The sequence below is a fragment of the Lampris incognitus genome, chromosome 7, assembly GCF_029633865.1.
Source record: "Lampris incognitus isolate fLamInc1 chromosome 7, fLamInc1.hap2, whole genome shotgun sequence".
NCBI classification, from domain to species: domain Eukaryota; kingdom Metazoa; phylum Chordata; class Actinopteri; order Lampriformes; family Lampridae; genus Lampris; species Lampris incognitus.
The window spans coordinates 16,182,906-16,209,495 of NC_079217.1; the positions used below are offsets into that span (position 1 = coordinate 16,182,906).

Here is a 26,590-nt window from a genome sequence, read left to right on the forward strand (position 1 = left end):
ACAAGAAACTAAAGGTTAAACTTCCTTTGGGCAATGAACGGCTCACACAAAAAGAAAGACATTTTAAAACTTGTAGCTGGCTGGACTTTCATTCGAAAACTAGAACCTTTAGGACGAATAAGTAGCTAGCTACTAGCCAAGAGGCCCTCGACATGTGTTGGTAAAGCTCCATTGGCCCTCTCCTCATCCCCTCCCCAGAACCTGATATGGGTGGCTTGCTCATTCACAGGGCAGACCCCAGTTTCTCTCACTAACTGTGTGGACTGTTGCTTGAGAATGGATGCACTGGCTGTTCCATTAGACAGGAATAAAGCATGGTATCTATCGCTCATGGCACCCAACACAAAGGGACCAAACTTTGCCTGGCTGGACCCATCAAGACTCTACTGTAACTCCCAGGTATGGTGGAATATATAGGATATCACAATAACCAACTAGACTGTTGATAATACATAGTGAAAGTATATGTATATTGTAATAGTATAAATAACATCTTTATGCATGATAGCTTTGATATGTTGTAATCTAAAATGATTGATGCAGACAATGCAAAGTTTGGCATTTTGGTGCATTGGTTCAATCTTCCTTTGTATTTCGAGTCAGGCTCTTGAAGATTGTGTGAAAGACCTTCTCAGTCCATTCCAGAATGACAACATTGACCTAGTAGCTGGCATGGATGCAATGGGATTCATTCTTGGTAAAAACAAAAAGTCAGTTTATTCCAATAAAGGAAAAAAAGTGTATGAAGAGCAACCATACTTTGCTGGATTTGTGGGTTTCTCATAATCATGCATGCTAACTTCACTCAGAGCTGCAAGTAGTGCAGAAACCCAACCCACTGGCAAAGGCAGGCTACTAAATTTAGACGCATACATTTCAGTCATGTTGGGGGGGGGGGCTAATTGAGAAAACAAAACCACATGAAAAGCTGTCATTTAAACACCTTTATAGGGAACTATCTTATACTCTAAGCAAAGTATGGTTGAGGCCACTCAGCTTGGACAATCATTTATGGATGTCAGTCTGTGTTACCAGGCAGATGAATGCTGTCTTTTTAAGATGCAATTCTTCCTTGGTTATTTTCAGGAGCATCTGTCGCCACCGCCCTTAAAAAGGGCTTTCTGGCTATTCGCAAAGCGGGACACCTGTGTATAGAAACCCAGAGCCAACAATACAGTGACTACTCAGGCAGAGAAAAGACTATGGAAGTACGACTGGATGTGCTCAAACCAGGTTAATTTGAATTAACACTATTTAAACTTGTAACCTTTACCACTCTGGACCACAATCCTTCTGAAATCGGTGAACGTGCTCATAGAATTTAGTAGGAAATGTTTGGACTTTTCATATGCGTTGAAAACAGGGTGAAGGTTGTAGAGACGGACGAGATTAATTCAGCCTTATCGCTTGCCTCATATCAGACAGAATTGTCAACTCGGTACACTTCATTTGCATCTTCAGTCTGACGTGCCTGCACTCTAACCGCTTCCATTGGGGGAGGGAGTGAATCTTCCTTGACCAATCACCGCAGACAAACGTATCCGCCTGAATCTAACGCCTTCTTAAATCGGCGGGGGTTCCGGAGTGGAGCGGAGCGAAGGAAAGACACACCACGATGTCGGGTGATATGAAGACGTGCCGTCTATGTAACTTTGACAACGGCGTTAGTCCCGCCCATGGCCCTGATTGGCTGATCTGTTCTTGTATTATTTGTTTTCTCTGCTCCACTATGTAATAAAGCGTCCTTGGGTCCCTTGAAAGGCGCTATATGAATTCAGGTTGTTGATGTTGTTGTTGTTGTTAGTCCCCCCCGCGGCGCTCATTCCCTCTTCTCGCTTTTTCAACCAAAAAACCGCTTTCATGTTATGATGCCAGACCAAAAGAACCGTCAACTCGGTGAAGTGGGCGGATTCAAAGGTCAAAGTTATTCTCAATAGTTTTAAAAAGAATCGGACACGTTAACCATATCACCCATCATTTCCTGTGATACACTGCCCCTAAGTGGTGGCTAGGAAAAACTACGACTGGGCCTTTTTCTAGATTGATTCCACCACAGTGGTCCATTCCTCATGCGGACTATGACAGTTTTGGTGCTTCCTGTGAATTCACATCTCATAAGACTTAAATAACCGCATGGCACTCTTTCCTACAGGTCTCAGTGTACTGATCGTGGACCAGTGGATAGAGACTGGTGGTACAATGAAGGCTGCAATTAAACTGGTGGAACAGTTTGGAGCCACTGTTGTAGGTCAGTGAATTTTTATCGTGGGACCCACCATAAGTAATTACAATGCCTAACACAGGGTTTGCCTGTTTGAATTCGAGTTTGTGAATTTGATACTCTGAATAGGTTTACACAGTGTGTGAGTGATTGTGTATGGGTTCCACAGTGGACTGGTGACCTATCCACAGTGTCTCTCTCTACTGGATGTGAGCTAAGCGTGAATGAACAAATAAGAGAATAATGCTAACAGTTTGCAGCATGACAGACTGTACATCAATATTGTTTTGTCTATCTGAGACATGGCGATTATGCTATCTGATTATAAAATAAATAAATACATAAATACAACCATATTGACCGCAGGTGTAGCTGCAGTGGCCATTGAGAACACTGAGGGTGGGAAGTGGATTAAGGAAAATTACAAATGCTCTCACTGCATCCCTGAGGAACTTCAGAAACAAATTGATCGACAGTATCTCGACTCCTTCAAAGCTTTCAACAGCTCCACATGCAAATAGACGATCAGTTGGGGAGGTTACTTACTTATTTACTGACAAGTTGCAATGGTGACTCGTTCTTAGAATAAACTGTGAAGCCTTTTTGATTTTAAAAAAAGATATTAACTTGTGCTGATTTTAACTAAGCAATAAGTGTTCTTGAATGTGCATTTGAACATATGTTCTTTCACTTTGCTCACTGCATTTTTAATATGTTTGATTATGCTTAAAATATACTAGGGTAAAGAAACATAATGGAAATATGATAATAAAAACATTTTTATGAAAACACTTGCGAGTCTTTATTGGAAAAAAAATGGAATTACTTACAATTTTACAATTTGGCTTTGAATTGCCCATCTGTACTGATAACTCTACTGATGATTTGAGGTCAGTTATATGTTTTCATACTGAATAAAATAAAGACAATCATGAGTCATACATGGTGGATTAAAACCTGACTGTGGTTGAAATAGAAACAGATATGTATATATCGAAAGGAACCATTTGCTGTGCAAACAACACACCCACATTCCTTAGCGTGATAAACTACCAAAGTAATGTGACAAAGAAAAGGATGACTGAACATGGCAGGAAATAACTTGTTATAAAAATGTAACAGCTACAAAAGCAAATACATAACTGACTTAGAAAACACCCACATATACGTCAGGCTAAAAATCTAAACTCATGCAACTGTCTGCAGCCATATTGGAAAGTATTGATTTTGATATTTTATTTTGATATCCCATATTGAAAGATTTTGAGTCATGCAAACTTGGGTAACGCTTTTGTCATAAGTCATGACAAGTTAAACCAAGCAACACCACAGGAATTCAGTTCCCACTGTGGAAAAGTCTTTACACGCCAGGAAAAACTGAATTCAAATGTCTCCGGGGGCAGACTTACACATTACTTCCACTTGCACTCACTGCAAAATCCCATGTCAAGGAAGGAATCCATGGATCTTTCTCCACAAAGACAATCCTCTTTTTGTACCATAGCTTTTACTTCAAATTTGTGCATTCATCATTACTGACAACATTTTGGCTGTTTCTTCTTTGATGCAGCATACAGGTTATTTGAATTGCTGCTAATTCCTGAAACAAAGCACACCATGGGATGAAATTCTGAGCCAAAAGTGCTGCTTCTGGTTTTCATGATTATTATAGAAATCCTGCATAATCATGAGACTGTGTAAATACTCACTGACAATGTCTCCAATTTGTCTCGATCCACTTTTCTCCAATTCAGCAAGAACGTTGGCTTCAAATGCCAATGATGCAACGCGGAAGAAAAACTCCTTAACATTTTGCCCTTCAATGGGATGGAAAATACAGCCAAATAAGTTCTTATAGTGGTGATAGATTATAACATATGTCAAAAAAGTGTTCTTGACTTACAAAATACACAGAAAAGCATTATGCAGCCAACAGTTGCTCGCTTGAGTATTTTAATGCAAACATTGTTCTGCCGACATATATCTAAGCGTCCCTTACCCGTCAGTGATGAGACAGCCCAATACTCTGCCCTGATCTCCTGTGCCAGTTTGATGGCTTCCTGTTCAATTTGAGAATACTGTGCAGGAGACTAGAAATGAAACCAACAGAGGCAAAGTCAATACATACTGTATTATACATAATGTGCTGTGCCATCCTACTCTGGTGAAGAGGATGCCACAGGACAGATGAGCTAACACGTCAGGCCAGGACTCCACAATCTACACCCATCTACAGGCCAGTGGCCACTCACAAGGATGAGGGTGTGCACAACCTTGGTAGGGAGGAACGATGGCTTGAACGGGAAGTCAAAGTGTGAACGACCATCCCTGAACTGAGGGGGGACATCTGTCACCATTTTATAATGCTGTGATTGCAACTGTTCCCCAATCCTCTGTGAATAGTACATAGCCATTGTAACTCTAGTTACAATGGTAATTATTGGTCACACCAATTTGCATATGAAACCAATTGTTGGTTTTGGCCATTATGCCACTGTATTGTTTACAAAGGGTGGGGACACCGGCAGTCGGTGAGACTGAAGAGGTCATTTGGATGAGTGATGAAATTTATCTGTCAATAAATGTTGTGTCCAGATGAACTGATTCAACTTTCTGTAATTTCATTATGTGGATTATTGAGGATGCATAAATACTACATGGATACCATGTAATACATTTTTGTACCAATTTAGAGTTAAATTCTACTCAAGTCTGAGATTATACCCTTCATGGAAATGAGGGCATTGAAACAAAGTAGTTCATTAAAAATATTCCGGCAGTTTGTAACTTTCACGTTAAAAACAAGTTAAATTTTGCCACAGCTTGCAACATTTTCATCCCAAAGTTAACGTATTACTAGTGTTTTATAGGATTCTTGCAACTAATTTGTTGGGTCATTATAGCTCAAGGTTTTGCAGACAACAAAAAATTCATATCAGCTACAGAACGTAAGGTGAAGATCTATCTGTCATGTAAGGTGAATACTAGATCTCACTGTCTGACCAGAGCAAAGCCGAGCTACAAACTTTTGAGGAACTCAAAACCTGCAGCAGACATTTCTGCAAGAGTAAATACACTGTCATTTGACATATTATTTTAAATTCTTTAGGTCTAGTTGGGGGAGGGCAACTCGACTACCACTCCATCCAAACAACCTCCTCTCACGTAATGACATACCAAAGGGAAGCGTTGAATTTGCTCACACTACTAAGTTAAAAAAAAGTTTCTAGAAGAGATAGTTTGGGGATAATATGAGCACATACGCTGAGGTCTTTTTTCGTGCCAACGAGAAAGAGCTGAACGCTTGTGGGGTCATTCTCATTCAGGGCGTCCTCCAGCCACTGCCTGTGAAGAGATAGAGATAAATACTGTTTAGGTCATCTGCAACACAAAACTGAAAGCAATTCTTTGATAAGACTTAAGCTTACCTTGCATGGCCTAGAGATGCCACATCATTCACATCAAACACAATAATCACAGCTGGAAGAATAAAAAGTAAATGGTCAGCAGTCTAACAATGCAAATCTATTTGTGAAATTGTCTTGGAGAGGTGAGATAGCATTTATAATGGTTTTGGAAAGTATTCACCCCCATCTTGTTTTGCTGTGTTGCTGAATACTTTCTGAAGGCATTGTGCATGATATTATTCAATACATCATATTGCATGTCTTTTTTTTCCAGATGCAATGGTTTGCCCTGCATGTACCCAGCTTTTTATAGATTGGTTATTTTTCCGTACTTATTGACTAGGGGTGTAAGAAAATATCGATACACTCGAGTATCACGATATTATCTTTTTTTGATACTGCATCGATTCTCAAAACCACTATATTGATTTTTAATTGTTTATATGTAAAGGTTTGTGACAAACATTTTGTGTTGTGTGTAACCCCACGACCACTAGATAAGTGTTGTAATCTATCTTCAGCCATTTGACTCTTCCACTCCAACCCAACAATGTAAACTGAGACAGGAAGTAGCATAAGCACAAAGAACACAGGCCTAAGCAATCGCGGTATATCGCCTTTCTTACAGTGCTGCAATATACCATGATACATTGAATCGTAATCCCTGTATCGTGATACATATCGTATCGCCAGATTCTCGCCAATACACAGCCCTATTTTTGACTTATAAATGGACGGGGGAGTTTCAATGTTTAAAAATTATTGTGTGTCCTTGAAACATGCACTTGAGTGTTTGCTATAAATTCTGCCTTATAATTACTCTGAGCTCCTCTGTAGTATGTTGAAGCAATGCACTTGAACCTCTCTTGGCCTGCAGTGTCCCACCTATAAAGAAGAGAGACGCTGGTCAACAATGGGTAAGACAGACATAGCTTTAGAGAATGTATATGAAACAAACGCACTTTACTTCAACACAATAAAGACCGCATCAAAACTTACAGCTGTAGGCTGAAAGGCACTCCCAGCACCTCAAAGCGCTCCATCTCAAAGTCCACACCAATTGTTGCCTTGTAGTTCTTATCGAAAGCATCTTTGCAAAATCTGTGAATAAAGTGTATTATCAGGATATCATGCCTATCACAAGCACCCTATAAATCAGTACAATACACCGACAAAATAGCTAGAAATCCCTAATGGGTCTAACTCCATAATTGTCAGATAGGTATTATATATCAAACAATCAAAATCTGTAGAACTCCTTTCCAACAGGTACCACAAACACATATCGAGTGATAGTGTTTGAGTTCTGCTTACCTATTAATCAGGCAGGTTTTTCCCACAGCCAGGTCACCAACAACAATGACCTTGGAGATTTTAAACCTGCTTAAATAAAAGATTGCAGGAGGAAGAGTTAAACACCAACCAATAACCACCAATTGTAGCAAACAAGTTAAAGTGTACCTCTAGGGAGTTAACGCCTCGCTTGCTTAAGAAAGCACAGTGGTCTCTGTACTCACCCAACTGTACCGGTGCGTTGCTCTTGACAAGCGGTCTTCACTTTGTTGTTGAAGTCACCCTTGGCGTGAAGAGCAGCCTCTTTGCTGAAACACTTTGACAGAGAAGCTGGAGTCACATTCCCTGCATGTGTAGGCCTACACATACAGAATTCCATGTACATCGCAATACAGCATTATTCTACCACAAGACCACTACAGTGTGTGAATACCGAATGGCTTACCTGAGGAAGCTGTGCAATGATACGGTCTCTTCGAACCGGAGGAAGGACACTCATGCCTGAGACACGGACCGACATGAGGCTGCAAACTGAATAGCAGACTCTTACAGTTAGTTATATGGTATCGGGTGGCGTGTAGTGTCAAGTTTTGTATCCCTCAAATAATACATATCCCATATGTCTGGAGTTGCAGGAACATGCATACATTCACTGAAAGCGGACCTTTAGCACGTTTCCATCTCAAGTAACGAAAAATGTAGTCACATGTCGATTGTTCAGTTTATTTATTTTACTGGTTTTAGATTATCAACACGATTCTACAAACAAAATTGGAATTTGGCCGCTCCACCACAGAGGACTAGGCGTCGCAGACGAGCAGAAACCAAGACACGCAACAACGCTACAGTAGAGGGAAAATGCACGCTACAGCACTAAATTATACTGTGTGAAGAACGGGACACTAATTTAAGACCATGTGCAGAGTCGCAGACGCAGACTGCTACAATCTGTCCCCCGGAGATGATCCACTTCGATCTGCTTTAATCCTATTCAACAAAGCTCCCGAGGAACAAGGATAATTACAAAATCTGAGCTTCATAAAACTCGCAGCCAGGGCAGAAAGAACCGTGCTTGCTGTCATCTTTTGTAAAAAAAGAAAAAAGAAAAAAAAAGTTCATGCCAAGCAACAAAAGCACTGCGACAAGAACGAAAACAAAATGTGACCGAAACGGGAGTTTGAAAGAGACATAGCGAGCTCTGCTCTGCATCACACGAGATGTTACAATAATAATATGGTTCTTACCTTGAGACGGGACGGATATTTGATTCCAATCAACTCCTCTCCTCTGCCCCCTATTTCCACACCGCAGATGCCTCTTTGTTCCACAGATGCCAGATTCAGTCTCATTTAGGAAGTAAAGTAAGTAAAGTAAGTTCTGACTCTAATTCAGTCAGGAGAAGAAACCCGATCCGCGGAAGTAGGGGGAAATAATGTGGACGACACGGTTTTCTCACAGACCGCTGACTCAGTTTCCAGATTTTCCTTCAGGAATTTGGGAGAGTGTCCGTTCTTGTTCCCCTGCTGGCAAGACGGAGAACAAGAGCCCCATGGGTAGTTCCTGGAAACACTGGCATTATTTACAGATGAACACCGATCGCTCTACCGCTATGGATTTTTAATTTTGCGCTGCCCAAACGGATTGTATTGTTTATCTTATGAGAGTTAACCGTTGCTGTTCATTTACCGATCGCGGCCAGCGCTTTACTTTTCAAAATAAAAGCCGACGTCGTCTTCCCGTAGTCGGTCCACGTTGCCATGGAGACAGTTCAGGACAATATTTTAGAGATATGTGCGCGAATGCAAAAAAGGAGGGCGCCATTGGTCGAGTTTAACGAAAGTAAAACTTGGCCTGATTTTGGTCTTCGGGCTTAGCCTTGTTTGACAGAGGACAAGCTTGGTTTAATCAAATAAATTTGTAATTTTGCAACAGCCAAACAAATTACGTGGTTTGTAGACATATATGTAACATAACCGATTGTGGTCAACGCTTTGCTTTTCAAAATAAAAGCCAATTTAATCGCTCCACGTTGCAACGGGGACAGCTCGGGGCAATATTTCGAAATTTGTGAAACATTAAAGCTTTACCGAATTTGATGAGCGACGATTCTCTGATTTCGGACATTGGGCTGACATTAATCAAATTTGCTCTGAAAATGGGATACTTTTATATAGGCCACGCATACAGCTAACACACTTGATGTAAATGTGCCAGGTTATCTGTAGGGTCAGTATACAAAGGGACGGCGTCTCTGTCAAGGAGGGATATCAGAGGGCGTGTACATGCAACCGCATACAAGCAGTGGACTAACAGGCCCTGAAATCACATTAGGTTGGCAGCCTAACGTTGGTAGTCGGATTTTTTTCTTTTAGGTGTATCTTAATTTGCCCTCACAAATTCGCCACATGTAGATTGTCAAGATTTATATTTGTTTATTTGAGTCACTGCATAGTCATCATAGGCAATCACTCAACAATCATTAACCATGAGCCTCCTTAAAACAACGTGTTGCAGTTGCGTTGCAAAACATCTTTACACAACCTGGTGAACGTTGAATTCATTTCAGCTTTTCTTTCTTTTTGATGTGAAGAAAAAAATGATCTTTAACAAGAGCCCACACATCTTACAATAAATCAATCATTAGGCTATGTAGGCCCAATTTGTTAGTTCTGTCAACTTTTTACCATGTCAACATTTTGCACAAGGTCAAACTTTGGTCCTTAAACTCATCCTGAAAGGAGGGTGAAGGCACTTGCACAGCTTACCAAACCAAGTCTGTTTTGATTTCCCCTTGCCTTTGTTTTCATACTAATGAAATATAAGCCAAATGAAATGTACCAAGTGTTCGTTTATAGAATTATACATAGTTTCTATGAATGATGGAATTAGTAATATGAAATTGATCGGTATTGTTAATATGTAATCTTGGTGCTGCCATCTGAAATGTAGTTTGAACTGAGAAACGAGAAAAAAATAGAGTTCATTTTTCGAAATGTTGAATTGAATCGCTATATCAAAAATATAGAAGGCCAGTTCTGTATAAGTGATATCATTTGGTCCAGTGATGTTTTGAATTGTTTAGAAAATTACAATAAGTTCAAATGGTGGATATTTCATTTTGGTCCAAAAGTCCAATTACGCCATATCAAGTCTAACATTTGGTGCTGAAATATCAAAATATTGATTGTACTGTTTAACTGCCCACTAACTATGGAAGTTTCTCACCATCCCCTTCCTGCCAACTTCAGTTACAAGATAATTTGATGGTAAATGGTATTCTGAACAAGTTCCAATGCAGAATGTTATAGGAGGGTTGCAAATGTCAAATGATCCTTGATTGCATATTGGTGGAATCTTCCCAGACAGTGTTTTTTTTTCATGCTGCATTGCAAGTATAAGTCTCAGCACCTGTCTCCTCAGCCACAATGGACATCATACAGAGAGGAGACTCTTACCATTGTCTCGTTCCGTCCACCGTAGGCTGCACTTTATTCCACCAGCAGTTGTTGGGAACTATTTTTTTCCTTGTACATTGTTTAACACAAAGCAACAAGGAGGCATGTTGGCACGAGGAGTGACACTAGTAGTGGCCTGTGAGGGCAAAATGTAAAAACTATTAAAAAAAAGAAAAGAAAAGAAGACATCAGAGTCAATTCTCCCTGTCCCAGTCACGTAGACATTTCACAATCAGTCGTTCAGGAACTTCTGGGAATTGTTATTGTGGGTCCCATTCTGCGCCAGATGGCCCTTTCTCCGTGGGAAGAAGTCCGCGCGCAGCAGGCGGTAGAAATAGATCAGGATCATGATGTTCATTATGATCATGGTGGTCAGAAAGTAGAAGCCGTGGTCCAGCCAGGAGTAATTCTGAATTATGTACCAGGTAAGGTAGAACTGAGCGCTCAGACGGAAGAAGATATAGGTAAAGAGGTTGAGCAGTTTGTTGATACGGTATGCAGGGGACAACTGCACCCCTGCCAGCTTAAGCATCAGCCGCAGATGCAGGGTGACACTGTTGACCTCTACAAATAGAGCCACTACAGCGCCAGCTATGTAAAGCTGTGTGTAGAGGGTGTACAGGAAACACCAGATCACCTGTGGGGGGTGGGGGTATGGAAATGACAGGAAAGAGGAAGAGAATGAGAGAGGAGGGGGTTAACACATTTTTCAGACAGCTGATTAAACAGATAAAGAAAGCTTACTTTGCTTATCAAGGCACTGTGGACTATATACTAGCTCTTGAGAAACATAATCATAATCAACGATAGAATGAATGTGCATCATAGATGAATACCTCTTTGTGTGGGTATTTGCTTACGTCCATTTCATTTCCCTAGCTGTTGCATACAACATACAATGTAGGGACCTTTGCTGACCAAACTTTATGGTGAACCACACAACCCCCAAACCCACCCAGGGACCTTTGGGGGAAATATCTATTTCAGTGTGGAATATATCAACAATGGCCTTCATATGCATATGCATGATCATGCCAAATATATATATATATATATATATATATATACTAGCAAATTAAGACAGCATACTTGCATGAGCTTTCATTTAAATGACATGTGACACTGACAGGATAATCTCCCTCCTTGAGAATCTCTCCTGTCTTAACTGTTTCTATTTGACATGATACAAAAAAGAATAGATTTTCATACATTTCTTGGACTAATGGACTGGAACTAAGCTAGACTTTGGACACAGAGGAAGAATTTGTTGAATTTGTTGAAAATGACTATTTACAAATGCGTCACCACCAACAACTACACTAACCACATAGCCCAACAGTTACCAAAATATTTCTCTCTCTCTCTCTCTCTCTCTCTCTCTCTCTCTCTCTCTCTCTCTCTCTCTCTCTCTCTCTCTCTCTCTCTCTCTCTCTCTCTCTCTCTCTCTCTCTCTCTCTCTCTCTCTCTCTCTCTCTCTCTCTCTCTCTCTCTCTCTAATGTTCTGAATAGTTAGACATGTGTCAATCATTATGAGGTCGGGAATGTGCCAAGAGCATGCATGATTAGAAATACTCGAGGAAGCACACTGTTTTCAACACTTCATGAGCAGCGTTCAAAACACATTATAATCCGCAACTTTCTTATCCATAACTTTTTAGTCATTGCTTTTAAATGCAGGTTGTTTGTTGGACCATTCGCATTGGAATTTAATACCACATTTGGAGGAGGCTTGTATCTAACCTCAGAAAATGACTGGATACCATGCAGTTCTCCACTGTTTACTCGATGAGCAGTTAAGTTCAGTCGGTGTCAGACGTGTGGAGAAAACTAGAACCCAATCCCATCACATCACATCAGAATGGTAGTGTAAATGTATATTTTTATTAATATAGATGTGTAGTTCAGGTTAATCAGCCATACTAAATTGTCCCTAGGTGTGAATGTGTGTGTGTGTGTGTGTGTGTGTGTGTGTGTGTGTGTGTGTGTGTGTGGGCCCTGTGATGGCCTGGCGGCCTGTCCACGGTGTCTCCCCGCCTGCCGCCCAATAACTGCTGGGATAGGCTCCAGCATCCCCGCGACCCTGAGAGCAGGATAAGCGGTTTGGATAATGGATGGATGGATGGATAGTCGTTTCAGACAGTCATTATCAGAAAGACATTAGCTAGTGAAGCAGAGACTGAAGTTTCTTCTGATAATCTGAGGGTGGTGCTGTGTTGCACAACAAAATGTCGGGCGTGTTGTTGTTGTTGTTTTTTTAACAACGCCTCTTTTCGGCTTCACAGAGGAAATAGCTATTGTGATAACACTTTGACAGTAAGAAATATCTTTTATGTAATATGCATGTTGTTGTTTATTTTTGTGAAGCGTTGCTTCACCTGATGCCTTCGAGAAAAACCTCATAATGATAATCAGCTCAGTGGCACCAGGCACTGCATTTGGCTCACATCTGGCAGCACAAACAGTCTGTGTTGTTTCCTTTAGATACGTCCCTATCTCCCTCCCTCACTCGCTCTCTTTCTCCCTCCCTCACTCGCTCTCTTTCTCCCTCCCTCACTCGTTCTCTTTCTTTCTCTCTAGCTTGCTCTCCGTCTGACTCACGCGCACTAATACAATACATAAAACGTGTTTTGTCTTCAAAATGTCCTCATTATAATTTCATTGAGACAGCTTTGTATAGTGCCTTAACTGCATAGCGGCTCTTACATGTGATATGATATCTATATCAGAAATGCAGGCAAACCAAGATGTTAATGTAATGAAAATATGGCCGCGGCAAATTATCTTACCATTGCATGATGAAGTAAGAATTCCCATGATCCCATTGCATGTCCAGTTAGTATAATGTCACCCGCATCTTGCACAAAGTACCCTGTGAACAGTGAAAAAAAACCCAAAACAAATTACAGCACATGAGAGAAAGAAACATAAACAACGTCTAATAGAACTGTCCCATAGTAGAGTGGAAGTGGACCGTTCATATGCTGATTCCCCAACAGCTGAGCTTTATAAGAAAAAATGATTAAAAACAGAATTCGACAATCTCTCCATTAAACAAATAGAACAATTATTCTTTAAATCAAAACAGACATTTTATGAACATGGAGAGAAAGCTGGAAAGCTCTTAGCCCATCAGGTTAGACAGTCCACAGCCGCTAACACTATTCCTGAAATTTGCACAGCAGCTGGGGTAAAGACAACCAACCCTGACACCATCAACAACCAGTTTAAACAATTTTATATTACCCTTTATAGTTCGAAACCGCCCAGCAACTTGTCGCATATTTTCACTTTTTTAGATGGTCTGACCATACCAAAAATTGCCCTTGAGGACAGAGAACAGATAGACAGAGAGATATCAACAGAGGAAGTGATACAAGCAATTAAATCCATGCCGAGCAACAATGCACCGGGTCCCGATGGTTTCGCAATTGAAATGTGTAAAGAATTTGCTACCAAGCTGGCACCGATACTTAACCTGTTGTATCAGGAAATTTTTAACCACAGAAATTACCCCCAAACGATGATGCAGGCAATCATATCAGTATTACTTAAAAAAGACAAAGATCCCCTACTGTGTGGCTCCTATCTTAAGCTTGTTGAAATGTGGCTACAAAATCCTTACAAAAATCTTGGCCACCCATATTGAAACTGTAGTCCCAACGGTTGTTAACCCTGATCAAACTGGTTTTATACCAGGCAGGCAGTCGTTCTATAACACGCGCCACCTATTTAATGTACTGTACACACCATATTCTGTAGAACAGACAGAAGTAGTGATTTCTTTAGATGCTGAGAAGGCATTTCACCACATCGAAAGGCAATATCTCTTCGCTGTTCGAGAAAGGTTTGGCTTTGGTTCATCATTCCTAGCATGGGTTAAAATATTATATTGCTCACCGACAGCCGCAGTGCAGACGGATATTTTTTCTGATTATTTTTCACTCCATAGGGGCTGCAGACAGGGCTGCCGCCTCTCTCCTTACCTGTTCAATTTGGCAATTGAGCCACTCGCTATAGCTCTTAGGGCAGAGGATGGCATTAAAGGTATCTCATGAGGTGGTAAATTGCATAAGGTATCACTTTATGCAGATGACCTGTTGTATCCAACCGAATAGAATCCATACCAAGACTATTACTTACCCTAGACAACTTTGGTCGCCTGTCAGGTTATAAGATAAACTATTCAAAGAGCTTGCTTTTGCCAATTAACCACACTGATAGAGACTACTCTAGCTTTCTATTTAAACTTGAACACAATGTATTTACATATTTAGGAATCAAAGTCACCAATCAAACACTAATAGAATGAACAAAACACGATTTTAAAAACTGGTCAACGCTACCAATTTCATTAGCGGGTTGCATTAATATAGTTAAAATGACAGTCTTACCCAGATTTCTCTATCTTTTTCAAATGATTCCCATATTCATACCCAAGACAACTTTTCAACAATTAGATAGATTAATTTCATCATTCATCTGGAACAATTCAAACCCCAAAATGAAGAAAATGTACTTGGAGGTCCCTAAGGAGACAGGGGGATTAGGCTTGCCTAACTTTATTTGTTACTACTGGGCTGCGGACATTGTAAAACTTTTACATTGGGCATTTACATATAAGAATCAACAGGGTACAGATTGGGTTCACATGGAACTCTTATCCAATCCTTTACCGATATTCACCTCTCCACTACCACATAATCGTAACATGCAAATAACAAACCCGGTGGTTAAAGCTTCACTTAGGATATGGCTACAGTTTAGGAGGCATTTTGGATTAAAGTATGCTAGCGGGCTTTTTCCAGTAGCAAATAATGGATTCTGCTTGTCATCTGTGTTAGATAAGGCATTTCAACATTGGCATAGAAATGGACTGGTGTTTTTCTGTGAGCTATTTAAAGACTGAACATTCACCTCATTTGAAACACTTACCAAAGACCACAACATACCCACATCCCATTTTTTTTAGATACCTTCAAATCTGTAGTTTTGCCAAGAAAGTGTTTCCCTCATTTCCGTATCAGCCACCCAGGAGCCTATTAGATGCTATTCTAGAGATGGATCCCTTTGGGAAAAAATGGGTTTCTATAATTTACACACTGATACAGGGATTAAGACAGATGTCCTGGGACAAAACAAAAACTGCATGGGAGAGAGATTTGGGTGTAGAGCTTTCTGAAGAGGCATGGCGGGACAGCTTAACTCGTATACACACTTCCTCATTGTGTATACGACATGGTTTAATTCAATTCAAGGTGCTTCACCGTCTTCACTACTCAGGGGGCAAGCTTGCCAGAATCTTTCCCACCACAGACCCTGGGTGTCCGAGGTGCAGCCATAGTCCAGCCTCAGTGGGACACATGTTCTGGGCATGCCCCTCTCTCAACAGTTATTGGGGACATACATTTAATGTATTCTCACATATCTGTAAACAGACCATAACCCCTGATTTTCACACAGCCATTTTTGGAATATCACCCCTAACTGTAAAGTCACAACTTTGCAGGCAAATGCTAGCTTCATTGCTAGCTCGCAGACTTATTCTTTTTAGCTGGAAGTTGAATAAAGCTCCATCATTTTTGCAGTGGTTAAGGGAGGTGCTGTCCTTTCTACCTTTAGAAAAGCTCCGATATAAAATATGTAAAACCAGCAAAAACTTTACTTTGACCTGGAGTCCTTTCATAGACTTTATTGAAGGTTTTCCCTTTTATTGAATGTACTTTTTTTTTACCTGGTTGTAAGGACAATATTTATAGATATATGTGTACAACTTTATAATGCCTTCAAAAACATGGTTATTATGTGGAATTGGAATAAGAAATTTCTGCATTGCCCTTTTTTTTCCTTCCTTGAGCCTTGGGGGGGGGGTTCCTACATGTTTTTTTTTTGTTTGTGTGTCTTGTATACCTTTCCAAAAGACTTGAAAATCGGAAGATAAAGTTTTCAAAAACAAAAACAAATTACAGTCTCGATCAGTGAAGCTCCTTTAGTTTATTTAATTCACTGGATCACACTGATACTATCTGCTCACAGCACATAGCTTGCTGTTGATTAACTACTCATTAATTAACTTGGTGTAAATTGCATATCATTAACGACAACTCCCCTGAACTTGCATTTCAAGGGAAGCTTACAAAGTTGTTGCAAATAAATAAAAGTTTATCTTTTCATTGTGACATTTCTGTGACAATCTTTTGATCAGGGCCACCAACTTGTCCACATTTTAAAGAATTAATCTCAACAGCTTGCCAGTCAGCACGCCAGAGCCATAGTTTGCATACCGTGTAAACCCGATTAAGCTGTAGTCGTTTTGTGCCACTCACTCGCTTTCGTACTAAACAGACGGTACTGTTAAACTGATAACTGTGCTTTTGTTGATGATGGCATGAACTCCTGATGTGGTTGGTCTCAGTGGAGTTAGAAATTGTGTGTGGTCGTTAGGGTAGATCTCTACTGATTTGCATCTTCATGGTTACACACAGACGCACGTGAGACTCGACAACATCTTTCGACCACAGTCAGCCCAGCAGCCAGACCAGACCACACAGTCTTAAAGCCATAGTTATTTATAGACATGCCACCCATTACCCATTTGTGTGGATTAGGTAAAATGGGAAGATTTTCCCTCTAAAAATGGGCAACTACTGTAAAGTGGCAGTGTTTCACCTCTGATAGAAACTGTTCCATGCAAGGATGCAACAAATGACACCGTCGTCGCCCAGCGCCACTCCCACATTTTCCACATTTGCTTGAAACTCTGGAATAAAGGTTATTTTTCATCCAATGCAGGCTGGTCAATGTGACGCTATAACTGTGTGTACTTGTGTACTTGGTATCCACTTGCAAGATTCTTGGTTACGTCACAGCACACTTTAACTAAATTAAAATCAACCGGTCTTGTGTCTTTCTGAGGTTCAGTGAAGATAACATTATTTTTTGCACTCACTAAAACAGGATGTTGCACGCCAGCAAACGTAGCTCATCTTCAGCCTTACTTTAGGTCGCCGACAATGGCTAATTTCTATGTTGTCTCTCTAGTATGCAGTATTGTCTGAAACGATGTTGCTACTGACCTGATGAGATGCAGACCAGCAGGTAGGACAGAGGCGTGTAGTAAGAGTGGATATCGTGCAACATCTCTGGCCAAACCGCCACACTGGAGAGGGACACATGTTATCAATAGATGGGTCTCAATTCCTCTCACTTAGACATACATTGGCTCACTCCTGGGGAGAAAACCCTGACTAAGCAGAGACATTAATATCAGGTATCCTGGATTCTTAAAACCTTGTGTGATAAAAGCCTCTCCCTGTTGCATGAGTAATACTTCTAGTAGTTCCTGCATGTTGTTTTATCTGCGCTTGCAGTAGTACTTAAAGGCAATATCAGTACTGCCTTTACTCCTGTTCTGTTGCAGGAATAACACAGGGAGGACATTGTGAATCTAAAATATTTTTGGATGTTGGACAGTAGAGAATCACTATCTCCACTTTTTAACAATTTATTTTGTCTATGTGTGACGTTATATACATGTGCGCTGTGTGAACAACCCACTAAGCCGAATTCAGAATCAGAATACTAATATGATTCACTTTACTTTGCAAACAAAAACAAATTTTGATTCTGAGTCTGTACATTTGAACTGACCAATTCATGCGAGAACATTCTGTCACTTTTTTGTTGTTGCCTTGTAAAAATTGCACGCCCACAAAAGAAAAGGCGCCCTGCGTGGCGCCTCCCTGTACAAATGACAAATGAATGAATGAATGAACGTTAATAAATAGCCAAGTCCTTTTGTTTATGATCAGCAAATTTGTAAAGCAGTGTACAGACTGTTTCCACCGAGAGACAGCAGGCCCTCTTTACGGCTAAGGAAGCGTGACAAAACAAACACCGGCCTTATGGATATGTGCCGATCCCAATTAAAATTTGCGAATATTAAAAGTGAATCAACAGCTTTATCTCCACCCCATGAAACCTGCAGGCCAGAACGCTGGGCTGCAGGTTGCACTTGGTGTTAAGGATAATTCTGATTCTGAATACTTTCACAACAGCGCTCGAGTCAGCAGGTTTTTCCAGTTATTCAGATCTGCTGAGTGTCTGAGTAACCCTGGTTGTTATTTGTTTGAATCAGAGGTTTAACTACAACTGTCAAAAGGATTTTCCCCCCACCCTTCCCACTCTAACGACACACACCACATCATTGCAAAGAGGTCAGCAAGGAAAATGCCGAGAGGGGCTTTGTGTGGGTCGTACGGTGGTATTTCCCTCCCCACTTAAAAATGCCATTGTCTCTCCCATCTCTCTCCCTGTCCGAACACACTGCTCTTCCCTCTACTGCCTGGCTGCCACAGAGTGTTACTGCTCCACACCCCCCTACATAACATATCATGTGGATCGGCCGTGAATGAACAATGGTGTCCCAGTGTGGGGACTTACCATGTCACAGCCCATGTCCCAGTGAGCAGGGAGTGAACCAGGGAGACTGAGAGGTTTCTCCACTTCCAAGACCGAAACTCATCCTGTTGCACAAGCTTGGGCACAGGAAGGTTCTGAAGGAGCCGGTGGACCACCCTGAATAGGAGAGAACAGACCAGAACTGAAGGGCCGGGGTTTCTCTGCAGCACAGGAAGCAGGGCCTCCATCATCTCCTCCCCTTTTCTTTTTTAGCGCACTCTGTTTGATTTTCAGCCTCTGCCACTCGTCCTTTCCCCTTGCGGACTTTTCCACGCTCCTATCCGTCCACAACTCCCCTCGCTTTCCGTGGTCCGTATGATGGGACTGATCTCCTCCGGGTAGATGCAGGGTTCAAGAAGAGGGATTTGGTCTCTCCTCCTCTTTCCTTTTTTTTTTTTTTTTTTGCTTCTTGCACAGAATGTTCCCAACAGGGGTAGCTTCCCTCACGTTTTTGACCACCTACGCCCGAATAAGAAGGTTTGCAAGGGCTCCCTGAAACAGTTCATTCCAATATGACTGGGATTCGTCTTCTCCAGCTACTTGTAGCGTGTTGCCCACTCAGCCTGCTTGAAAGTGTGTCTCGAATGTGAGTGAAGGGGGGGAGTGGTGAAGAGGGTGCGGTGTGGGTGGTGGCCTGTTTTAAGAGAACCACAGAATCCAGGAGGAGCAGAGACAGTGTCATCTTACTCCAGGAAGCGAATCACAAACAGTGGCCATGACGTCTTGATATCGCGTGTCAGAGTGTGGACACACTAAGCAAGTACGTGAACATTGTTTATTTACTCGAAGTCCTACTGTGAGGCCTGCACAATGTTAGGCTCGCAATAAACTTTGTGTTACGTTTGGAATCACTCAATACGGTTAAGTAGAAACGACACCAGCAACACCTCTGCTCCACCGTAACTTTTTCCATAAACACAGCACAGAGCTCATTCCGCACAGCTGGCCTTCCCAGCCCCCCCCCGGGGGGGGGGGAGGAGGAGGAGGAGCAAAACCATCTTGGCAAGGAATATAAGGCCCACCACATTTATACAAATTACCACCTGTATAGCCTTCATTGTTGCTGTTGCCGGGCAGTTATTTGTGTGTGTGTGTGTGTGTGTGTGTGTGTGTGTGTGTGTGAGAGAGAGAGAGAGAGAGAGAGAGAGAGAGAGAGAGAGAGAGAGAGAGAGAGAGAGAGAGAGAGAGAAATGTACCCCCTCCCACGGAAAAATGGTATAATTTAAGTTTACTATCTGAAATGTACTCAAATACAAAAACTGCAACTAAAAATGTACTTATAACTATACTACTGTGTTACTCTTTGGGACTAAACTGGCCCAGTTTAAGTGTACTTAAAGTTAGCTAAAGGTGCACAACCAGTAAACCTGTTTGGACTGAAACGTATACTTTTAGTTGACTTAAACAAATACTAAGAGAGAGCAATATTTGTTTTTTACAAGTACGCTTCAGAGTAAGCTGTTAAGCGTGTTTATATACAGAGCATCTGTGTACTTTCAGGATACTTGGAGTTGACTCAAACAATATTGGAAGTATGCTAACCTTAGAAGCATTCCGTTATTCTATTAAACCCCAAGTGCACTTGGGTAAGCTAATTTTCAACGTGCGAAGAAGCATCTATGGACCCAACTTTTCATTTCAAGTCCAATTATCAGCCTATATCATTGTTACTACCTTTTGTAACAGTATTACGTATTCAACAATACGTCTAAAAGTGCGAGTAAAGTTTAGATACACTTTCCTCAAACCGATCTTTTTCTAAGACAGCAATAATCAAACAGTATTACACTTACTTATGTCCGGCTTAAAAGCAGTATACTAGAAGAGCACTGAAGTAAACTAACACAAATTCAAAGAATTGAGTGCTGATCGGCAGATGAGTGCGTCCATTTAAAAAGACACTTTCTGTAGCATTCGTCATATCAGTCAGCAAATTGTAGCATATAGTTTTCTTCAAGAAAAGTTATATAACTTGTCCTATCAGATGCTGATAAAACATCTGCAATGTAATAATACCGAAGATCACGTTTCATTCTTCGCCTCAGCGACCCAGCGAGAGCCTGTGACGAAACACCCTCTACGATTGCACACAAGCGCGCACGTTTTACAAAACCACCAGGTGGAAGCAAAACCTCATCTGAAGAAGGGCGAGCCCACGGAAAGGGTGGTCGTTTCTCAGTAGGCGATTTCTCAGTAGGTAACGTCCATGCGCGCCCCCACCGCTTGGGGGCGCGCATGGACGTTTGAGTCCGGAGCGAGGACAACCTCTCTGAATGTGGGATCGTTCGACTGTGCTTGAACATTCATTCAATAGGTGGAAGGTTGCAGCGTTTAAGCCAATGCTTAATGTTTTAGCCCTCATTTCTATTTTTCTACATAAAATACTGTTGTGTCACAAATACAATATTACCATAGTGAATTACACACTGAATATATTAATCACTATCCCAATGAGATGTATACTTTAATTGTAGAGTAGGATGTACAGTATATGTATATATAGAGGTGTGGCAAATTTTATTTCCATTGTACATATTAAAGTGCATATTTTCATTATATATATTGTGCAAATTGCAGGAAAGTAGAGACGGACAATTTCTCTCATTGACTATGAGAGACTAAATGAATGACTATGAGAAGAATAAATGACACACGCGTTCGTGTGTCATTTATTCTTCAATACAAAATCCCTATCTGAGCAACATGGCGCTGCTCCAACCATCGTAGTCCTTGCTCCGCCTTCTCAACCCGGAAAGCCTTTCTTAAAGGGCCTGTGTCTACCAATTATGGTGAATTGTGCTCATATAGTCCACTACATACGTCTCCCCAGAATTCACCTTAATAAAAAAGTCAACGAGGGGGGTGGATAGCCCAGCTGCAGGTGCGGAGGTCGGGGTGCTTACAGGAGGGGCCTTAAGGACCCTACGGTGGTGTGGGGGTAGGGCGGGTGGTGGAGGAACCTTAGGGGCCTTGTTGGGGGGTGGGGCAGGGTAGGAGGGCTCCCCTGCCTTGGGGGCTGGGCAAGTCCAACAGGTTGGTCCAAGTCCAGGTGAGTTGGTTTGAGGCGATCTACTGAAATGCACTTGTTGCCGACTTCCACAACAAAGTGCTTGTTCCTGGTTTCCAGGATGAGGAACGGCCCGTCGTACGGACACTGCTGGGATCCATGGTGGGCGTCGTGGCAGATGAAAACATATTATGCCAACTGCAGACTCGGGGGGATGTGAGACTGTGGGAGGCCGTGTTGCGAAGTGGGAACCAGTGTGAAAGCTCTGGCATTATCCAGGAGTGTGGTCCGTTGATGGGCTGCAGACCAGGGGGCTGTTGTGTTGGGGATGAAATCTCCTGGGACCCGCAGCGGCTGTTCATAAACCCGTTCAGTGGACAAGGACTGAAGGTCCTCCTTAGGGGTGGTCCTGAGGCCCAGCATAACCCACGGGAGCCTGTTGACCCAGCTGCTATCCTTGAGGCTGACTTGAAGAGTGGCCTTCATAGAGCGACGAAACTGCTCACACAACCCATTGGCCTGCGGGTGGTATGCGGTGGTGCGGTGGAGCTTCACCCCTATGCTCTCTGCGACTGCATTCCAGAGCTCAGATGCAAACTGTGAGCCTTGGTCCGAGGAGAGGTCAGATGGGGTGCCAAACCGGGTGACCCGGGTCTCGATGAACGCCCAGGTTATGCCGGTGGATGTCGTCCATGACAGTGGGACAGCTTTTGGCCATCGAGTGGTCCTGTCCACCACGGTGAGGAGGTAAGTAAAACTGTTGGTGGGGGGCAGGGGGCCCACTAGGTCCATGTTTATGTGGTTGAACCTCCTTTCGGGCACCGGGAATTGTGCCAGGGGGACTCTGGTGTGGCGGTGCACTTTAGAGCACTGACACTCCACGCAGGTGTCAGCCCAGTCTCTCACATCTTTTTTGAGCCCGTGCCAGATGAACTTGGCTGTCACTAGTCTTTGAGATGGTTTTTTGCCAGGGTGGGAGAGGCCATGGACAGCGTCGAAAACACTTCGCCTCCAGCCAGTGGGAATGACGGGCCAGGGCCGACCATGGAGACGTTGTACAGGACCATGGTGCCAGTGTCGTCGAAAACCACGTCCTCTAACTTCAGCCCTATGACAGCTGTCCTGCATGTCTGGGTTGGCAGCCTGGTCAGCTGCCACGCAGGCTCATCAAGACCCAAGTGGACGGTCCCTGCAATGGCCCAGGACACGCAGTCGGCAACGCGGTTGGTTTTGCAAGCAACATGCTGTATGTCCATGGTGAACTCCGAGATGAAGGAGAGCTGTCGTTGCTGGTGGGCGGACCATGGCTCAGCCACCATGGCCATGGCGAACATCAGTGGTTTGTGGTCCACAAATGCCATGAACTGGTGGGCCTCCAGCGGGGAACGGAAGTGTTGAATGGCGAGGTAGAGAGTGAGGAGCTCCCGATCGAAGGTGCTATACTTCCATTCACTGGGGCGTAACTGTCGGCTGAAGAAAGCGAGCAGCTGCTAAGGGCCGTTCACCCACTGCTCATGCGTGCACCATCCCAACTGTGTAGTCCGAAGCGTCTGTAGTAATGGCGATCAGAGTCTTGGGTGATGGGCGAGCCAGCATTGTTGCGTCAGCCAGAGCAGCCTTAAGTGTCCACAAATGCCTTGTCCCTCTCCGCAGATCAGTCCACAGTGTGTTTGGTGGCCTTGCCTTTCAGAGTCTCATACAGGGGTCGCATGAGCTGAGTAGCTCGGGGGATAAAGGTATGAGGCCCTGAAAGGCAAGGCCACTAAACTTGTAGAGGGTCGAGGCTTCACAGCCATACAGGAGGGTTGAAAGAACCACTGCACGGTAAACCAGGCTTTTGGTTGATGTCTTGAGATCACAATCATAGAAAACACAGTGAGAAAGTAGGCTAGAGGCAGTGTGAGCAGCTTTCAGTCTGTTGGTGATATCCAGTTCTAGACTACACGTTTCTTTGAGGATACGTCCAAGGTACTGAAAGGATTGAACTTGTTCTATAGATTGGCCATGGATGGTGTTTTGAAGTGGAACTCCTGGAGTATCCTGAAGCACAACAGCAAGCGTTTTGGTTTTCTTGATGTTCACAGAAAAACCAAACGTTTCGTAGGCCTGAACAAAGGAATTGGTGATCAACTGAAGACCTTCTGGAGTCATGGCAGGAGCAGCATTATCATCGGCATAGTGAAGCTCGATGATGACGTTGGTGGACGTCTTGTTCTTAGATTTCAAGCGCTGGAGATTGAACAGACTGCCATCAAAGCGGTAATGGATGTTGACTTTACCGTCGAGTGACCGATCTGTCTTCTGCAAGAGAGCAGCAAGGTACATGGAAAATAACGTAGGCGCTAGAACACAGCCTTGCTTTACTCCACAATCCATGGAGAAAGGCTCGGAAAGGGTTCCACGGAAACAGACACTGCCTTTCATGTTATCATGGAGGGCGCGAATCATCTGGATGAAGTGGTTAGGGCATCCAAATTTGGATAGCACGTCCCACAAAATGGCTCTCGGAAAAGAATCAAACGCTTTCTTGAGGTCGAAAAAGATGAAAAACATTGTCTTCTGTTGTTCTCTTGCCTTCTCCATGAGCTGTCATGCCACAAAGATCATATCGGTGGTCCCTCTGTGGGATTGAAAACCACTTTGGGATTCGGGGAGAACTTCTTAGGCCAGGGTGGTGAGACGATTCAGAAAGATCCGTGGCAGAATTTTCCTAGCTGTTGAGAGGAGGGAAATTCCTCTGTAATTGCTGCACACTCCTCGGTCCCCCTTTTTTTTTAACATGGTAATGATGTTTGTGTCTCTGAAATCAGCTGGGGCGGTCCGGGTTTCCCATATCCCAAGAAATATGGCACTACTTCAACCATCCTAGTCCTTGCTCCACCCTCTCAACCCGGAAACCCTTTCTTAAAGGGTCCATGTCTACCAATTATGGTGAATTGTACCCATATGTATATATGTGTACATATATACACACACACACACACACACACACACACACACACACACATATATATATGTATATATACGTATATATATCAATAGAGATATAGGTGAAAAAAACTTTTAATACAATGCAGTATAAGCTTGTTTCGTGCGTCGCGCACTCATCAGCTGCTAAACCTGATGAGTGTGCGATGCACGAAACAAGTTTGTACTGCTATGTATTAAAAGTTTTTTTTTCTACATCTCTAATGATATTCCGCTCCTCATTACTTGAGCACTTTTATCAACACAATTGACGGTTTCTGAAAAAGAAAAAAACCGCTATATATCTACTCATATATTTTCGGAATGTGTGTGTGTGTGGTGTTAGTGTGTGTGTGTGTTAGTTAGTGTAGATAGCGGGACCGAAAACTGAAGCACTTATGATCCTATTTCTTTTTGGAGGTGGTAGATATTGTTCCAGAGAGTACGGGAAAAATCCCAGACAATTAAAATTATGCATAATTGTGCATAAATATGCAAAATATGAATTTTTCAAAAAATGGCTAAAAACCCATTTTCTCGGCATTTCAGATGATTCTGAGCATCTTTGATTTTTTTCACCTATATAAAAAAAATTTCTGGGACAAATGTTTTGGCACTATGCAAAATATGCATTTTTGCAAAAATGCACTTATGATCCTAATTTTTCTTGGAGGTGGTAGGCATTGTTCCAGAGAGGACCAGAAAAATAGCAGAAGATTAAAATAATTATAATAATTATGCATAATTATGCATTTTCTAAAAATGGCTAAAAACTACTTTTCTCGGCATTTCAGATGATTCTGAGCATTTGGGGGGAGAGAGTTGGAGTGGGGGGGTTAGGGGCAGGGGGAAGGCGGTTAGCTGGCAGGATGAAGAGGAGGGAGATTTAGACGGGTGGATAACCAAACCGCTACATTGTAGCGGGGTTCTTCTAGTATATATATATACACACACACACACACACACACACACACACACACACACACACACACACACACACACACACACACACACACACACACACACACACACACACACACACACATCTTTGTGTGTGCTGGTGTGGACTATCATTGATATATAGTCACGAGCGTGGCTATATAATTATACAGATTGCCTGCATCATGTCCAATCAATTGACCTATTGCGCCATCATTGTGTATGTACTGAGGATTTTGACATGTCATATTTGGAATAGGGTTTGTTTTCTGATCATTATTGCAAGGGGGAAATTTTTTAAGGAATCTTTATCCAGTGCATACAGAGAGCACCCAAGTGACAAAATATGTCACAGAGGGACCTGTAACTTAATTCTACTACTTGTGTTTCATGCTTGCCTGACCAAGTTCTTTTGTCGTCACGATTCAGTGTTCACATGGTGTGAGACACTGAGAACCTATGGAATTGTGTTGTCATTATCGCCTGAAACCTAACCAATGCAGTTTGCTCACCAGAAGTACACTTCTGCATCTCCCCCTGAAGTTTTGGCACATGTTAAGCAGACACTGCTATCTCAAATTCAACTCCCCAATTTTACAGTTTTACCCATTCAAGTTATTTTTTCAACAACAAAAACAATTGACTCACAATCGTAATGGTTCTATGGTATATCTTTGTTATACCAAATAAAATAGACACTTACTCTGCCCTAAAGTAGGAGTTCCAATATCATCAATATATCATATGGTGTGTCAACAAAAGCTTTATGCCGGGAACCAGTTTTATTGCATTGATCACTGTGTGAGATTTTTCCTCAGAGAGCTGTCAGAAAATATCTACTGGG

General features: G+C 42.3%; 3 protein-coding genes across 4 annotated transcripts; 1 reads left to right on the forward strand and 2 right to left on the reverse strand.

The window, feature by feature from the left end:
- Nucleotides 1-276: 276 nt before the first annotated feature.
- zgc:174895 (uncharacterized protein LOC100126024 homolog) lies at nucleotides 277-3,005 on the forward strand. Its single transcript, XM_056283307.1, has 5 exons — nucleotides 277-399; nucleotides 604-697; nucleotides 1,087-1,233; nucleotides 2,153-2,248; nucleotides 2,588-3,005. Exons 1-5 carry the CDS (start codon nucleotides 277-279, stop codon nucleotides 2,740-2,742), a joined length of 615 nt encoding a protein of 204 aa, XP_056139282.1. The 3' UTR covers nucleotides 2,743-3,005.
- rab34a (RAB34, member RAS oncogene family a) lies at nucleotides 3,006-8,584 on the reverse strand. 2 transcript variants are annotated; one of them, XM_056283305.1, is made up of 11 exons: nucleotides 8,166-8,584; nucleotides 7,367-7,452; nucleotides 7,146-7,237; nucleotides 6,943-7,008; nucleotides 6,628-6,729; nucleotides 6,449-6,513; nucleotides 5,650-5,701; nucleotides 5,485-5,566; nucleotides 4,221-4,311; nucleotides 3,931-4,038; nucleotides 3,006-3,821 (listed from the first exon to the last, which is right to left on the reverse strand). In XM_056283305.1, the coding sequence occupies exons 2-11, from the start codon at nucleotides 7,439-7,441 to the stop codon at nucleotides 3,754-3,756; spliced, it is 801 nt and encodes a 266-aa protein (XP_056139280.1). In that variant the 5' UTR covers nucleotides 7,442-7,452; nucleotides 8,166-8,584; the 3' UTR covers nucleotides 3,006-3,753. The 2 variants fall into 2 exon arrangements, with proteins under 2 accessions (XP_056139280.1, XP_056139279.1); XM_056283304.1 differs by having other exon boundaries at nucleotides 6,943-7,011.
- Nucleotides 8,585-9,336: 752 nt separating this feature from the next.
- Nucleotides 9,337-19,453, reverse strand: tlcd1 (TLC domain containing 1). The gene is made up of 4 exons (XM_056283581.1): nucleotides 18,816-19,453; nucleotides 17,450-17,532; nucleotides 13,163-13,245; nucleotides 9,337-11,013 (listed from the first exon to the last, which is right to left on the reverse strand). Exons 1-4 carry the CDS (start codon nucleotides 19,022-19,024, stop codon nucleotides 10,609-10,611), a joined length of 780 nt encoding a protein of 259 aa, XP_056139556.1. The 5' UTR covers nucleotides 19,025-19,453; the 3' UTR covers nucleotides 9,337-10,608.
- Nucleotides 19,454-26,590: the final 7,137 nt, after the last annotated feature.

Bases quoted from the DNA above. Each gene is read 5' to 3' on its own strand.
- zgc:174895 (XM_056283307.1), top strand. From the start codon at position 277: ATGGATGCACTGGCTGTTCCATTAGACAGGAATAAAGCATGGTATCTA. The intron at 1,234-2,152 runs GTTAATTTGAAT...TCTTTCCTACAG, and splicing joins ACTGGATGTGCTCAAACCAG to GTCTCAGTGTACTGATCGTG. The intron at 2,249-2,587 runs GTCAGTGAATTT...TATTGACCGCAG, and splicing joins GTTTGGAGCCACTGTTGTAG to GTGTAGCTGCAGTGGCCATT.
- rab34a (XM_056283304.1), bottom strand. From the start codon at position 7,441: ATGTCGGTCCGTGTCTCAGGCATGAGTGTCCTTCCTCCGGTTCGAAGA. The intron at 6,730-6,942 runs GTAAGCAGAACT...CTTTATTCACAG, and splicing joins AAAACCTGCCTGATTAATAG to ATTTTGCAAAGATGCTTTCG. The intron at 5,567-5,649 runs GTAAGCTTAAGT...ATCTCTTCACAG, and splicing joins GCATCTCTAGGCCATGCAAG to GCAGTGGCTGGAGGACGCCC.
- tlcd1 (XM_056283581.1), bottom strand. From the start codon at position 19,024: ATGATGGAGGCCCTGCTTCCTGTGCTGCAGAGAAACCCCGGCCCTTCA. The intron at 13,246-17,449 runs GTCAGTAGCAAC...CACTGTTCACAG, and splicing joins GCTGGTCTGCATCTCATCAG to GGTACTTTGTGCAAGATGCG. The intron at 11,014-13,162 runs GTAAGATAATTT...CACCCCCCACAG, and splicing joins TCTTACTTCATCATGCAATG to GTGATCTGGTGTTTCCTGTA.